Source organism: Rhinolophus hipposideros (assembly GCF_964194185.1).
Source record: "Rhinolophus hipposideros genome assembly, chromosome: 20".
Lineage (NCBI taxonomy): Eukaryota > Metazoa > Chordata > Mammalia > Chiroptera > Rhinolophidae > Rhinolophus > Rhinolophus hipposideros.
The window spans coordinates 7,807,141-7,822,809 of record NC_138066.1 but is presented as its reverse complement, the minus strand read 5'-3'; the positions used below and the strand labels follow the sequence as shown (position 1 = coordinate 7,822,809).

General features: G+C 46.3%; 1 protein-coding gene and 1 long non-coding RNA gene across 2 annotated transcripts; both read right to left on the bottom strand.

Annotated features, from left to right (window-relative positions):
• Window positions 1-296: 296 nt before the first annotated feature.
• Window positions 297-14,855, bottom strand: LOC308488473. Its single transcript, XR_013991902.1, has 3 exons — window positions 14,703-14,855; window positions 3,738-3,802; window positions 297-2,427 (listed from the first exon to the last, which is right to left on the bottom strand). It is a non-coding gene; the product is annotated as an uncharacterized lncRNA (long non-coding RNA).
• On the bottom strand, window positions 2,422-3,796 carry PIRT (phosphoinositide interacting regulator of transient receptor potential channels). Its single transcript, XM_081028226.1, has one exon. It carries the CDS (start codon window positions 3,655-3,657, stop codon window positions 3,250-3,252), a length of 408 nt encoding a protein of 135 aa, XP_080884352.1. The 5' UTR covers window positions 3,658-3,796; the 3' UTR covers window positions 2,422-3,249.
• Window positions 14,856-15,669: the final 814 nt, after the last annotated feature.

The window sequence follows — 15,669 nt, the reverse complement described above, 5'->3', positions numbered from 1 at the left end:
TGACAAAGTGATGGATGTGGCGGGCAGGAGGGGTGGGGTGTCATGACAATGCTGCAGAAATGGAATGAGAAATAAAATATTGCTTGCTTATTTAGACCTAGCACCATCCTCTTTCTGTTTCCTCTAAGGGCAGAGCATGTTAGATCAAGCAGAAAGTCAAGGACATGGTGAGTCTGGTCCCTTGGGTGGGGGAAAGGGGAGGACGTGGTGATGGGGGTGCAGTTTAGAGGAATTAATTAGTGGATACAGTCTTGGAGGTTCTGATGGAACAAAATGAATACACAGCAGACACCATTAAGTAGCGTAAGTAGAATTCAGTGTTAAGTAGAACGTTGAATACAATTCAACATTACAACAATTCCTTGAAGGCCTCAGATTAAATCGAACTCTCGCAAACAGAATAGCTATGGGTAGAATAATGCAATCCCGTTAGCCAAACACATGAATGCCCGTCCTGTCCTCTGACCCACAGGCATGAAAGGAGTACTGATGGTGACGCTTTTTCCCAGAAATGTTGCGTCTGACCTGGACGGCATCCACAAATCAGACACACCCAAACCCCAGGCTTCCATGCGGTGATGGTCTTTTATCAAGTTCCCTGTCACCCCCAGCATGACGCTGGCATGTTCCTAGGCCCACACTCCTATGGGGGATCTCAGTGGGGTTGAATGATGCTTGGAGATCTTTCTTCAGAGCTCTTTCCTCACTTTTCTTGCTGAGAAACTAGCTTGAGGAGCAGGGAATGTGGGCAAGTACTGCGGCAGACTGTAACTGGAGATGTAGCAAGGCTGGACCAGGAAAAAGAATGAGCTTGGGAGGAAGAAGGAGACCGCAGAGGGAACTGAACTGTCACTCCTTCTTGTGCTTGTTCTCCTGAGTTCATGGCGACATTGACAGGCTGACCCTGGTATAGCTGCCTGCCTCACCTTGAGCCACTGAGTCCAGAAGAGGGTGAGTCCAGAACACACTAGAATCATGGCTGTCCTCAAACTTCCTCCCACTAAGACATAGGCGGTAGCAGCGTTCTCCTCCCGCCCAGACTATAAGCTTGTGGGCAGATGAATAGAGACACAGGAAGTGCTGATTCCCACTGAGCTAGCTGGGAGCTCACCCTGTTTGCTCCCATGTAAGAAAACATTAAGGACTGCAAGAGTAATATTATAGGGCCGATACTGAATCTGCCTTCATGTCAGAGAAAGGATAGGATCTGCAAGCCTGGTCACTAGAGGCACTAGGACTACAACTAGTGACAAAGCACTTGCAACGCTTCCAGGATTGATCCTGACCACCTGTGTGCAGGGGACAGATGGGCTAAAGGACCCAGCCACACTGGATGAATGAGAGACAAGGCCATTCTGGATAAAGATCAAAGGCCACAGGCTCCCCTAACTCTGGCTCCTTAGGTAGGAGGGGCAGGAGGTGTCCCCATGTGACAGGTACCTGCCTCCATGGAATTCCCATAATGCAGAGGGAACAAGGTGAGCTTCTGACTTTGCGTATGGAACCACCATGAAGGATGGAGATACATGGAGGCCTGTTAGCGAGTAGTTACCATATTGAGCAGGAGGCCAGAGGGCTGGGGAGTAAAGGGAGTCAGCTCAAGCCAATGGTGATCACAGTGTAGGACACCTCCCTCTCAGAGTTCGTTATCAAATGCTCTCCTCTGGCATGACGGCCAGCTTTCACCTAGCTACCCCTCCTGGTCTGTCACCTAAGGGCCTTTGGTTACTACTACAGGAAGACCCAGGTTCTGGGAGCTGCTTGATAGGCCTTCTGGAAACCCCTTCTCAGTATTTCCCCATACACCCCAGGAAGCCCTCAATACGCCCCCGGAGAAGCTCCACTGAGGCATTTGGGGAAGCAGGTAAGAAGGAGGCCACAAGAGAGGAGGAAAGGGAACTTTGGGAGGTTAGGAAAATTGTATGTAGTTTCCTAATTTTATCATGTTCCCCTTCACCCTACCCACCCTGCACAGGCAGTTCCTGCTGTCCCAAATGGTTTCTCCTTTCCCCTCTTTGAGAGCTCAACTCTTCCCTTTTTTTTCTAAGTTGGGGTGACACAGCAATCTATCTATCTGCTCCGAAGTCTGGGTTAGATGCCCTGTCTGGGTTCCCACACTCGCCCACGTTTCCCCAGTTAAGCACTCGGCACAGGGTATTCCAATTGCCTGTTGGCTTGGCTGTATCTCTCACTTTGGAAACAAGATGAGAGCAGGGGCCTGGCCCAAAGCAGGATACTCAATAAATGTTTGCTAGTTTGGTGGGTGGGGTCGGGAAGAGCAGGAGTTGGGATTTTCAAAAGTGAATTCCATCTCTGGAAACCTACAGACTATTCAGATGTTGAATTTGATCTTCTTAGTTTTGATTCTTGGAGGTAAAGGAGAGAACAATCTTATCGAATCCTTCTACAGCTCTCCATCTTGCTGTTCTAGAATCAAAGATAGGGGTGAAGAGGAAGTTAGAATCACATGCACGTGTCCTTGGCTAGTTGTCAAGTTCAGAGGGAAGAGTAATTGAGGAGGAGTTAGAAGGTCAAGGGGAAACTGTGACACCATCTAGTCCACCCACTGCCTCTGGTGTAAATACTATGTAACTGAGAATTGCACTTCATTGACTGGCTGACTCCCAAGGCCATGTCCAGGGGAATGTGACTTCTCAGAAAGTGTCTTTCCTGACCCCTTCACTAGTCACTCTTTGGAATGGTCTATTGAAATGCAAGTCAGTATCTTGCCCACAAAGGGAACTGGGCTGGCAAACCCAGTGGGTCAGACGTCAGTCCTCCCTACCCCATCTAAAGGACCACTGTTGTTCAGTTTGGTTCTAGAAGATTGCAACTGTGGAATCCAGCTCAGGCACTCAGATGTGTAAACATGAGGTTCTCCTTGGGGCATCGCCCACCCCAATGAATTTCCCAACATGCACAGCACTTGGCAGAGAGAGTTAGATGAGTGACGCCTAGAAGCATGACAGGGAATGAGAGCCATGAAAGGGGATGGTTGTGGCCAGGATCTAAGGGAAACATCAGTAATAACAGAGACTCAATGAGATACATCCAGCAATGTACCCAAGCTGCATGAAGGGTGGAGCCCTGAGCTCTCTCTTTCCCCCAGGTCCAGGAAGAGGGTTTGCCTGGGTCATTTCTATGGCCAACCCCACCACCGAGGAGACAGGGTGTTGGATATTGGTCATCAGATTTCCTTTTCCTGGTTGAGGTGGCAGGGTGTTGGGAAGACAAAAGGTGAGGCTGCCATCAGCGATTTAAGAAGAAAGACTTTAGGCTCTGGAAGAACATTGACTTCTGTCTCTGCTTCTGTTTCTTTTTGATGATGGGTACCCACACCAGCCCACACACCAGCATCATGAGTCCCAGGGATAGGAAGGCAGGCCCTGTCATCTTCAGGATCTTAACCCTCTTTTCATCCAGGCTCATGATGTAGGCCATGCAGGTGAGGGCCACACCGAAGAGAAGGATGGCACTGCCCACGGACATGATGATAATGGGCTTGCGGTAGATTTCCCAGTTACTCTTGGAAGTGGTGGTCCAGACAGACTCACTCCTAGAGCTGATGCACAGGGAGCTGGCCGTCTGGCTGGGCAGCAGGTCCTTGGATTCTGGAGACTTCTCGTCCACCTCCAGAGCTGTGGGCAGACCCTCCATCCTCACAGCTCCTCGGGACAGGTCACCTGGTACCCACAATAGTTAGCAGCAAGGGTGAAGCCAAAGGAATTCTCACACACCCTTCCTGTTCTCAGCGTCCGTCTCCAGCCTGGCGCTCAGTGGAGGGTAATACAGCGTTTTTGTGCTGAAGCCAAAAGGAAAATCAGATGAGATCCACATAAATAAAAAAACCACTCAAGCTTGTATGTTTTTTTTTTCCTTATAAGAGATAAATATATCATTCTACTCAACTGCTTTTAGCATTTAAAACAGTGAACAGGGGGGCCCTGTTTTAAACGAAGTTACAGTTTATGGACTGGCATCTTATATTCAGACTCAATCACCTTTGAGCTGTGTGATTTTGAGTGAGTTAATGTCTCTGTGCCTCAGTTTTCTTATCTATAAAAATGGGATACTGCTACTACTTATAGGGTTTTCAAAAGGGTTAAGGGTTAAAGAGTTAAGACATGTATGCATTGGAACAATGTCTAACATATTGCAAGCACTCTATAAATGGTATCATTTGCTCATTAGAATAGTGCTACTCTATACATAAACGTGTGTCTGTGTGTGTGTGTGTGTGTGTGTGTGTGGTGTCTGTTATGTGCCAGGCACTACACTAAGCATTTCCTTCATTAAATTGAAACCTCACAATACCTCTGTGAATTAAGTACTAGTCCTATTTTACAGATGAGACAGCAAAGGCTCAGAGAGGTGAAGCAATTTACCACAAGGAACTGCCAGAAGTTGCATTTGAACCCTGTCTGCTCTTCTCTTAAAACACCAGGCTGCGTATGAGCTGGAGAATATCTTTGAGTGCAGCCTGGGATGTGATGTGCTTTGTTAGCACAGGACAATGATGCTTTAGGTTCAGGGTGTGACCTTCTAAGATCTAAATGCCCACTTTTGCCACCCCCCACGTGAAGTACATCCAGTTCTTAGGCCTGCGAGGGTATGGGATCGAGCCCAACAGCCTATTGCATTTTCTCATCAGAGTCTTTCTGTGTGCGTCTCAGTCACCAGAGCTCTCTCATCCCCTGGTCCCCATACAGGGGAGACAGATAGTTGTCACCTGTGCAGAGCAATTTCAGAGCTGCTGGGAGGGACCACTCACCTGTCAAATACTCCACCAGAGCCATGCTGGCTTAAATGCCTTTAAGATGGGATTAAAACCTTTCATTCCATAATCAGAAATGTGGATTCAAGTGCGAATGTCTACATATTTGTAACACGGCAATAAGAGATGAATGACTGATTTTAGACACTCTCATGATATTAGATATTTTCTGTATGTGGGAGGAAGGGGAGGCGGTGAGAGCCCAGGTAACTTTCCTGGAGGTTGTCTCCAAGTCATCACCCTGACTCATCTTTGAGTTATCTCCAAAGGGTCTAGGAGAGCGCTCTGTGACCTAGAGATTCCGTATAGCTTCAGTCGAATGAGGAAGTGAATGAATAACTTTTTCTGCTCCCTCTCTCTCCCACTCCACCCCTCCCTCTTTCCTCCTTTCCCTCCCTCCTCCTTTCCTTCCACTGATTACTAACAATAAATCCAGCTTTCTTTACAATACAACTCTTTTCTTCCTAGTGGGAGCCTGGGTCCTCCCCTAGGTGATCTCAGGTGGTCTCTGCTCTACAGGGCCATGCTGGCCACCCTCTCCTCCTGCATCCTGAACCCACAAACTCTCTCACTTTCCTCTGCAGGGCCCCTGCCTGCCTGGGATGACTTTTCTCAAACTGTGCTCTCTCAAGCTTCTGCTCTTTCTCCCTCCTCTGATTAACTGACTTTGGTCCTTGGCTTCCCCTCCTTCCCCTCCTTCAGGTTTCTCAGGTTCTTCTGACCTCTTCTTTCATGTTTTCTGCCAGGCTACCTCAGGCCCCACTCAAGTTAGCATTTACTAATATCCCTCTTGTGAGTGGGATGGGAGAGATTGCTTTCCACAGCAAAAAGTTCACTGGGGAAGAAGTAGGTGATTCTTCCCAGTCACAGTGGATCCCCGCTACCCACCCCAAAATAGGGTGAAAGCCAGACCCAAATATGGAGGGGGAGGTGCAGCTTTGGAAACCATGGTGCCAGCCCTGGGTGAAAGAGAGCTTGGGATAAAGGAGATGGTATCTGGAGCTGGTGGCTCCCAAACCCCAACCTTCTGAAACTCGCGGGTTTTTTTTGCCAAGGCACTTCCACACGTTGGAGGGTCCTGTAGTGACTGGTTTCTATTTCAAGACTTCCTACAACTGTTAATTGCAAACTAACCCCCTCAGTTCCCACGCCCCTCCATATTATCTCAGGCCTGAACCACTGGACTAGTGTTCCCACCCTCTCCGAAGCATAATGCTCCCACTTTCTAGAATACCAGTTACAGAGCCTTCCTCTTTGACGAGGAGGAAATCGGAATCGTAATATTGCCATGCTTTCAGAATAGAGATAGTCACATTCATATACATCATCTAGAGAGAAGCCATTGAGATATCTGCTTCTAAAGACTTTGAAAAATACGGTGGATGTGCTTTGTCAGTACAGGCACCAGGTGTTCACTTCCCTTTCAATCCAGCAGTGTATTTGCATAGGCTAAGTAGTGATTTTAAAGTGACCTTTTCCCTTGTGGGCTGAGGACGAGGGAGGAATCATAATGAATGTTATGAAATCCTAGCCGGGAAGTTTCTGTTATTATTGAAACCTGGTTTCTTACATAGATGTTCTGACATCTTCACTAGGATTTTCTCCCAGGGTAGCCATTTCCACCACTTTGTGATGAAGACCCAGGGCAGAAGGGTTTGCGGCCCTCAGATGCTGCAGACGTTTTGATGGAAAAGTAGGAATGCAGTGCTTCTCAGTAATGCCAGAGCTGGATGGGGAAGAACTGACTGCTGGGAGAGCTGCCCTCTGGGTGTGAGGTGGTCAGCATGTCATGAGCAGAAGTATGCAACTGGAGGCGGGCCACTGCCAGGGATAATGGATTCCTGGACTCTGGGAGAGGGAGGTGGGACTAACTGGGCCTTGCTGGAAGCACTTCACACATGCTCTCTGGCTCTGAGAGGATGTCCTTCATTTATTCCCATTTTCAAGGGCAGAGAGTGAGGCCCGGGAGATTTAGGAGGATGACTGAAGCACCCTGACTTTTCATGCAGCTGTGCTGGGATTCAGGCCTAGGTCTCCGGACTCAAAGCTCCTTGCACTAAACCACACTAGTCCAGATGAGTCCTGCAGGTCTTTCAACTATGAGGATGTCTGGGTTTTTCACTTTGAGCTTCGTTCTGCAGCAAACTAACCTCTTACCGAGTGTGCAATTACGTAGATAAGTAATTGTATTGTGAATCACTATACAATAAAAAAATAAGAACATGCTGTAAGTTTTTCATAATGTTACATTTATTTAAAGCACTATTTTTACTGTGGGATTATGGCCTTCCTTCCTTGTTTGGCATTGGAATATTCTTCATTTTATGAAATGACTGTGATGAAAGATTGTAAATGGTTTCGTTAGTATCTGTTCTTGCCAAGATGAAAGGTTGGCTATCTTTTGTAGATGTCTATCTATCTATCTATCTATCTATCTATCTATCTATCTATCTATCTATCTATCTCCTAAAATCTAAATTGTAATGTGCCATGAAGTTCCAAAGAATGGCAACCTTTAATTTAATTGATTTACTTAGGAAGGGGGGTGGGTCCTTGGGATAGTGAATGGCCAGGCAAGGTCAGCCCGTGGAATGAACACTTAGTGGAAAGAATCGCTCTTTCACAGTTCCAGGAAGTCACTAAACTTACTGGCAGTGTCTGCATGTAACAGAAAGATCCAGGTCTTAGACATCAGAGGGACTGCTGTTTGAACCCCGTTTGCCTTTCTAAGCTCTTCACATTGAGTAGATTACATAACCAGCCATCCCTCCCCTCCCCGCCCCATGAGACTTACTCGCTCCATACGGATAATAGAATATCTGCTCACAGGGTTGTGGTGACCATCAAATTTCACAAAACCCTACTGCATGTGTGACACATTATAGGTGTTCAAGAAATGGCCCTGGTTGCTATAATAATTTTTTTGGGGGGGTCCCTATTTTGTCATCTGCAGAATGAAGAAGTTGGATTAAAATGGCTTCTAAAGCTATTTTAGATAGGTCCATAGGTGGTAAATCAAACTTGAATTCTGAGAATCCAGGCTTCCTGAAAATCACCAACTCAGGCGCAGTATGAGTTTTATGACATTTTATTGAAGTCCTAAAAGATTCTATTCTTTTTTCAATACCAGGGTTTCTCAACAGTGGCACTGCTGGCGTTTTGGGCCTGATACCTCTTTGTGATAGGGGGCTGCCCTGTGCATTGGAGGATATTTAGTAACATTCCTGGCCTCTACCCACTAGATACCAGTCGCATTTTCCACCTTCTAGTCACGATAATCAAAAATAGCTCCAGACACTGACAAATGTCCCCTGGGGGGCAACATCAATCTGGTAGAGAACCACGCAGCCTGTTGGCCTTTCCCTCCCTACAGGCCCCAGTTCACATGTCCAACAGTTAACCATCTGGCACTCAGCCAGTGATCAAAGGATTTGGTCCCAGCTCTCTGAGGGACCTGGAAACACCTGGGGAGCTGGGCCAGTGACAAGAACCACACTTTCAGGTTTGGGTTAAGTTTCTGGGGGGTTGACTTGAATGTCTCAGAATGTTTCTCACACCCCTGCAGTGGGTTGAATTGTCTACCAGTGCCTCCGAATGTGACCTTATTTGGAATAAGGGTCTTTGCAGATATAATTAAGGTAAGGATCTCCAGGTGACAGACAGTAGTCCAGTCCTGTCACCTGGACTACTAAGCACAGATTTAAATGTTGGCTCAGGGCAGCAATTTGAGAAGGTGTATAGGTCCTTCTCATCTAGACGCCACATTTGGAGCTTCAGGAGGCAGCTTTAGTGAGTGGAACTTATTTGTAGCACACAGCTAGGAATGGGCAGGCTGCAGGTTGGCACCCTGGTCTGGGACTATGCAGCAATGAGAAGGAAAGCGTGACAACCCCACACAGGAAAACATTCATGAATCTCCAAACAGGATGTTGACCAAGAGAAGTCAGACATACTTCTATTTACATAAAATGTTATTAACATAAAATTCAAAAACCTATAAGACAATTGATGCTATTAGAGGTTAGGATAATGGTTACCTCTGGTGGGTGGCGGTTCGTGTCTGAAAGCAGGAGACTTTTGGGGTGCCGGTAATGTTGACTCTTAATCTGGCTACAGACGGTTACATGGACGTGTACTATTTGAGCTGTATACTTCTCACTCTTGATATGATAGGACTACTTTCCTGTGTGTACGTTAAAGATCAATAAAATGTTTAAACAAAGATGATTAAGAGATATAACTAAATGCAATATGTTCCTTTCTTTGGATTCTGACTAGAACAAACCAATTGTACAAAGACATTTTGAGATACTTTTAGAGAACTTTGAATATGGATTGGGTATTAGGTGACATTAGGATTTAAAATTTATATTCAGCGTAATAATGATATTGTGGACACATAAGAAAACATCTTTATAGATACTGAGATGCCTCTTGAAACGACACACAGGGATGAAATGTTGTGATGCCATGCTCACATGAAAACATCAAACTTTAAATCAAATACGACAAAATAAAAATTATTAAATCTAGGTGATGGATGTATGGAAGTTCATTATATCACTCTACGTTTATCATGTTCATACATATCTCTACGTTTATGTATGTTTGCAAATGTTTATAATAAATGTGAGGCTGAATACACAAATGGACAATGACCTGACCAGATATAAAAATAAAACTCTGACCCACAATCTGCAACAACCAGCCCAGGAAACCAACCCTACTCTACAGTTACCAGAGCAGGAAGCCAGGCTATTATGTAAGTCAGACTTGTAGGAAGTCTGACTGTTATCTCTAGCAACCAGCCCAGCCAGCCAAACAATCACGAAGGACAATTGATTTTTGACAAATGCACCAAAATAATTCAACGAAAAAGGGAAGTCATTTCAACATGTGGTGCTATAACAAATAGATATTCACATGGGAAAAAAAAATGAGACTTGACCCCTCCTCATACCATCAACAAATATTAATTCAAGATAAATCATGGACATAACTTGACTATAAATGCTAAAACGATAAAGCTTTTGGAAGAAAATATAGGAGGGCATCTTTGTGACCTAGAGGCAGGCAAAATTTCTTAGGACAGAGAAGGCAATAACCAAAAAATTTAAAACATCAATAAGTTAGATTTCATCAGAATGGAAAACTTATGCTCGTTAAAAACTAAGAAGACAACGAATAGGAGAGTTATGCACTGGGAGAAAAATTTTGCAAACTGTTTATTTGTCAAACGATTTGTATCTGGAATATATAAGGACTACAACATTTGATTCATGAAAACACAAAGAGCCCAATTTCAAAAATGGGTAAAAGATTTGGAAAGACTTGTTTCAAAGGAAGACAAATAAATGAACAAGAAACCCATGAAAAAGTGTTTGACACTGATATTCAACAGAAAGGTGCAAATTAAAACTACAATGAGATGTAGCCACACATTCACTAGAATGGTTAAAATTGTAAAATCTCACAATACCAGATGTTGGTGAGACATGGAACAACCAGAGCTCTCAGACACTGTTGATGGGAATATACAATGGCACAATCACTTTGGAAAAAGGTTTGATAGATTCTTACAAAGTTAAGCATACACCTACCCTTTAATTCAGCAGTGCCACTCTTGGATATACATATTTTTTTGTCCAAGAGAAATGAAAGCCTACATGCTCGAAAGGCATGTTTAAGAATATTCATAATAGCTTTATCCATAATAGCCCACACCAGAAAACAACCCAAATGTCCATGAGCAGAAGAAAAGATAAACAGCACAAGAGAATACTACTAAGAAACAAAAAGGAACTAACTTCTGACACACACATTGCATGAATGAGTCTCATAGATACGATGGGTGGAAGAAGTCAGACATAAAAGAGTATGTATATTGTATGTTTCCACTTATACGGCATTCTAGAAACTTCTAAGAAGTAATCTAAGATGAGAAAACTCAAAACAGTGGTTGTAAGTGTGAGGAGGAACTCACTGGGATTTTCTGTGGTGGATGAAGATGGTCTGTCTCATGGCATTGATGTGGGATACATGGGGGATCCATTTGTCAATATGGTGCACTAAAATTTGTACATTTCCATGTGTGTAAATTAAACCCTGGAAAAAAACATCTGTAAAAGTCAACAATGGGGTGGGTCAGGGTGGGGAACAGGTAGAAGCATGGCTAAACCTAGAATAGCAGAATGTTGATAATAGTTGAAGTCAAAGATGAAACATGGGGATCCAGGTAGAGGTAGGGGCAGGAAACAATTTACCTCAGAATAAGAAAAGTAAGGGTGTGAGTAGGGACAAAGTGACCCCAGAATAGGGTAGAGACATTAGAGAGAAATTTATGAGGTGAGGAGTCACCTGGCTCTTGTGGGAAAGACTGTGTAACTGATTCTGAGGAGAGGAGATCCTAAAAGGAAGAGAAAGTGCTTCTTGGAGAAATTGGGAATCGGGGCCAGGAGATGGAGATGGAGAGAGGGAGAGAGGGAGGGAGGAGGGGCGAGAATAACAAGAATTTCACCTTTTTCAAGTTGTCTCTGGAAAGATACCATTCCTTGAAGGAAAACACAGGCTTTCAGGGAGCCAGAGGGGCCCTGGGCAGAGCAAAGACTGGGTTTGTTTGGGGAAGGAACACCCAAAGGGAGAGACCCATGGGACTATCTCTTAATCTTGTTAGCACTGGTCTACTAATCTACTAGGTATTTGTAATTGCCCAGTTAATTGGAAACACTGCCTACATATATCGTTTCAATGTCTGACTATTGGCCTTGTATTCCCAAGTTGCTAAACAGCTCTCCACTGACAGCACTCCCCAACACTGCAACAAACACTTTTCAAGCAACTCCCATGTGCCATCCTCCACTAGACACCAAGTTATAGACGACTCAGACAACGTCCCTCTCCACAGAGGAGCGTGACACATGCACACTTCCTCGCTTAGTGGCATCTCTGAGAAATGAGGTTGAAGAGATGTCTCACAAAAAGGGGAGCGAACTGGCAGGGACATTTTGGCTGTTTTTCACGCACTCATATGTATTCATCTCTTAACATAGCTTTTGGTGGTGTGTGCGGAGTATGCAAGCTGGTGAGCCACAAGGAGTGTCCGAGATAATAAGAACCAAATACTTTTACCTCCGTCGATTCTTGAGTATCTGAAATGCATCACTTAAAGGGAATGGCAGTTGAAAGTGAAGGAAGTGAATTATTGCCCTGGAGCTGAACAGATATGTGTACTCATAGGACCAGAAGCTCGTAATTCCCTCCCAGGTTCCTTGAGGGGCTGGGTTGGGCTTCAACTTCCTGTGCTCTCAAACAAGTAGCTCAGCACTTTGCTGAGGATAGGGATTCAGCAATAAAAAGGGAATTCAATAAATAGGGAAGCTATGGCAAGAGGGGTTACGACTGCACCTGTCAAGTCATACTTCCTGTTCCTTCCCACCCAATTGTTGTCAACAATACCCTTTGTTCTTGGTGTGAAGGTGGTGGGATGGGACAGCTAACAAGGGGGCTAAGAGGCAGTTGTAAGGAGCCAGGCAGGACTGCCGACCAGCCCCTCCTCCTTCCCTCCTTGGCCTCCTGCCTCCTGGCTGAGATGCTTGAAGTCTTTAAGGTACCCAAGCAGCTTCACCAAAGCAGAAATGTGCTGGGGAGGCTCGACACTTTTCATACAACAACCTAACTGCCATTTACCAGGCTCTTACCGCATGCTGGGAACCATGCTGCCTGCTTTTTCTGCATCGCCTCGTCTAATCTTCTGGACCAGGCGCCAAGGAAGGGATGATTAGTACCCCATTTTGCAGGTGAGGAAACTGAGGATCAGAGTGGTTCAGTGACTAGCCCAAAGTTACTCAGCAGGTGAGTAGCCAGCCAGGATCTGAAGGGGAGTTTTGAGGTCTGTCTAGTCCAGTCTATCCTGCTCCCCTTTGGGACTGTTTTGATTTTCTTTTCAAACTGAGGAAACAGTGAGTAGAGAGGACACTTGAAAGCGGGCAGTGAACAGAACTGCAGTGGTGGCTGCCTTGGGGAGGAGTTTGGCCTAGAACTGTTGGGTGGAGCTGCACAGTAGTGCGGCTGAAGCTGGGGACCCCGGAGCCTGCACCAGCAGAGTAGAAAAGGCCTGTGACAGAGTGGCCACAAAGTCACCACCGCCATCATCCAGCGGAGCCCAAAATGCCTGGTACGTGCAGCCTTCTACATGTGGAGCGTCTCTTTTAATCCTCATAGCTCCAAGAGGGTGGTACTCTAACTATCATCCCCATTTTATAGGTAAGGAAACTGAGGCTCAAAGCTGCCGGACCCCAAATCCTGGCCTTTTATATACTGTACCGACCATACTTTCTCAAGAATGGACCCCTGCCCTTTTCTCTCTCCTTTCCTTCATTACCCTTTTTCCTAGTGTCCCACCACCCCTCTACTGACACATCTAACCTCAGCACTCATTCCCCACCCCTTCCCTGCCCCATCCTCCCTTGAATGTGATGAAACAACATCAGTAATAAGTTGCCAGATTTAGCCAATCAAATGACAAAATGCCCAGTTAAATTTGCATTTCAGATAAATAATGAATGCTTTTTTTTCCTTCATATAAGAATGTTCCAAATACTGCACGGGACATACTTATATTAAAAACGTATCTGTTTTTTTATGAGAAATTTGAATTTAACTGGCATCCTTGTGTTGTATCTCGCAACCCTGATATAACAAGAGGCCCCGCTGTGCTTGGGCCTGGCGTTATCTACCCCTTCCCAAGCTTCCCAAGTAGGAGCTGGACTATTCCGGGAATTGCAAGGACCAAAAGCGGAGGAGAGAGAGGGCACACACTGCTTCAACGTGAGGAGGCTGGGCCCTAGAGAGCCAGGTCAGCTGGTGGGAGAAGAGGGGAGAAGAGGGGAGGGCAGGCCGCAAAATGCAAGTGGCAGATATCAGATGATTTATTCCTGAGAAAGACCCAGGGCGGTTTTTAAACAAAAATTCCTGAGATGTGGAGGGGCTTGCTGTTTCCCCAGTGGAGTCCCACATGCCCCACCCAGCTGTCAATGCTAGTCACTGCCCTCCCCTCAACAGGACATCCAGTTGGTGACCGCCACCCTCTGATAAGGTCAGTGAGGCCCAGTGCCTGAGCTGATAAAGTAGAGGCCAGAGTGTTTCTGAATACGCTGCTGCTGTCACCATGGCACAGCCACCATCTGTCCCCTGCTCACAGAGCTTCTAGGAAAGGAATTTCTCCAAAGGTCACACTCAACCTAGACAGTGCCACTTACCTCCTTCTTTATGCCACACAGCCGGCGCACAGGTTCTGCCCAGGTGGAAAACTAGCTCAGGTGACAGTCTGCCTTTACCGGGATGTATGGTCCCCATGGTACATGTTGGCCCTACATATTTTTAATACGTTTATGTGTGCCTGCCTTGTGTCCCCTTTCTAAGATGAAGACTGCCCCAGTCGGTGTGTACTTGTCTTCCCAGCACCTTCCCTGGGTGCCTGTCACACCTGAAGCAGGGAGGGATGGGCAGACACTGAGGTCTGATATGGGACGCTGGGGGGACGGCCTGGGTCTGAGGAGCCGCCCATGCACTCTGCATCCCAGGGTGTCTTGCACTTTGCTGTCTGGCTATTTTGCTCTTGCCTTGTCCCAGGTTTGGGCGTGTGGTCCTTGCCCTGCCCTTCCCCGCAATGGCTGCCAAGGGTGAAGGCTGGATGCTATACACACAGCTTCCCCTCTCACCAGGGGCTCTTACTGGGCAGCCCTCTCCTGCCTGCTGGCAGCTGGGTTATCCCCTCCCAAGGCACGGTCCCCTCTCCCTTGCCTGCCATTCACGTTTGCTTTTCAACTCCAGTTCAAAGACTCAACACTCTAAAGCAAAGTTAAAACCAGCTCATTTCTCCAGGGAAATGGAAGGAAGGGCAGAGGGGACGGGTCCCCTCCTTACTTACTGTCCTGATGTCCCGGGGGAGGATGAAGGACCTGGGAATCACACACAGCTTGCAGTGAGTGTCTGTTCAAGTTCTTCATCCCAGCCAGAGAAAGCCTCCCTGGCCCCATCCAGGAGCCAGGAGCCGGTGTGCAGTGAATCCCAGCCACTGAGCAGGCTCCAACGGGGATGAGCTCACCAGGATATGGGGTAATGGGTTAACCCTTTGCAGGCTGCTGGCACAGGCACTCGTAATGTGGCTTTATCTCAGCTCTGCTCAGCCAATATTAGATGAATCTTGTGAAAAATTAATGAAGCTTCTCTGCAGTCTGTCTTCAAGTTTGGGTGGAATGTGCATTAGGTTGGCGCATGGGCAGGACTGCTTTTCCTGACCCAGGCTCAGAAATCAAGAGACCCAGAGTTTCTGGGTTGGTGGAATGTGTGATGGTGATGGGTTACCAAAGGGTGGATTATTCCGAGGCTATGCTAGCTCTGTCCAGTGCAGACCTGGGAGCTCTGTTTGTTCTGGATGTTGGAGAGGGCATGTGTAGATTTATTTAATATCCTCAGTTCCAAGATGACAACCTCTGGGAACTTCCTGGAATGCCTACAGTGGGCACTATATGTGACAAAATGCCAGGAGCCCGCAGCAGAAGGTAAGATGAGCACACAAGGTGCCACCCCACCCAGGCCCAGACATCTCTGAACTGGAGGGAAAGCAGTATGTTCACACTTGCTTCTCTCATCTTTCCTGATGATTCCCCATGGCTTTTCATATTATGGTGATAAGAACAGAATAATGGAAATCACTGCACTGGTGGGGAAGGGGTTTCCACCTCTATAAACGGTTATCAAATTATGCTTGTGGAAGCTGGGTGTGTGGTGTTGAATTGCCCATTCTTCAGATGCTGAGGGGTACCCTGAAACCAACAAAATGACCCAAGATCTGGAAAGCCGCACTGGGCCTGCCTTTCTCCATGCTCACCGGT

Coding starts and splice junctions, on each gene's coding strand:
- PIRT (XM_081028226.1), bottom strand. CDS start 3,657: ATGGAGGGTCTGCCCACAGCTCTGGAGGTGGACGAGAAGTCTCCAGAA.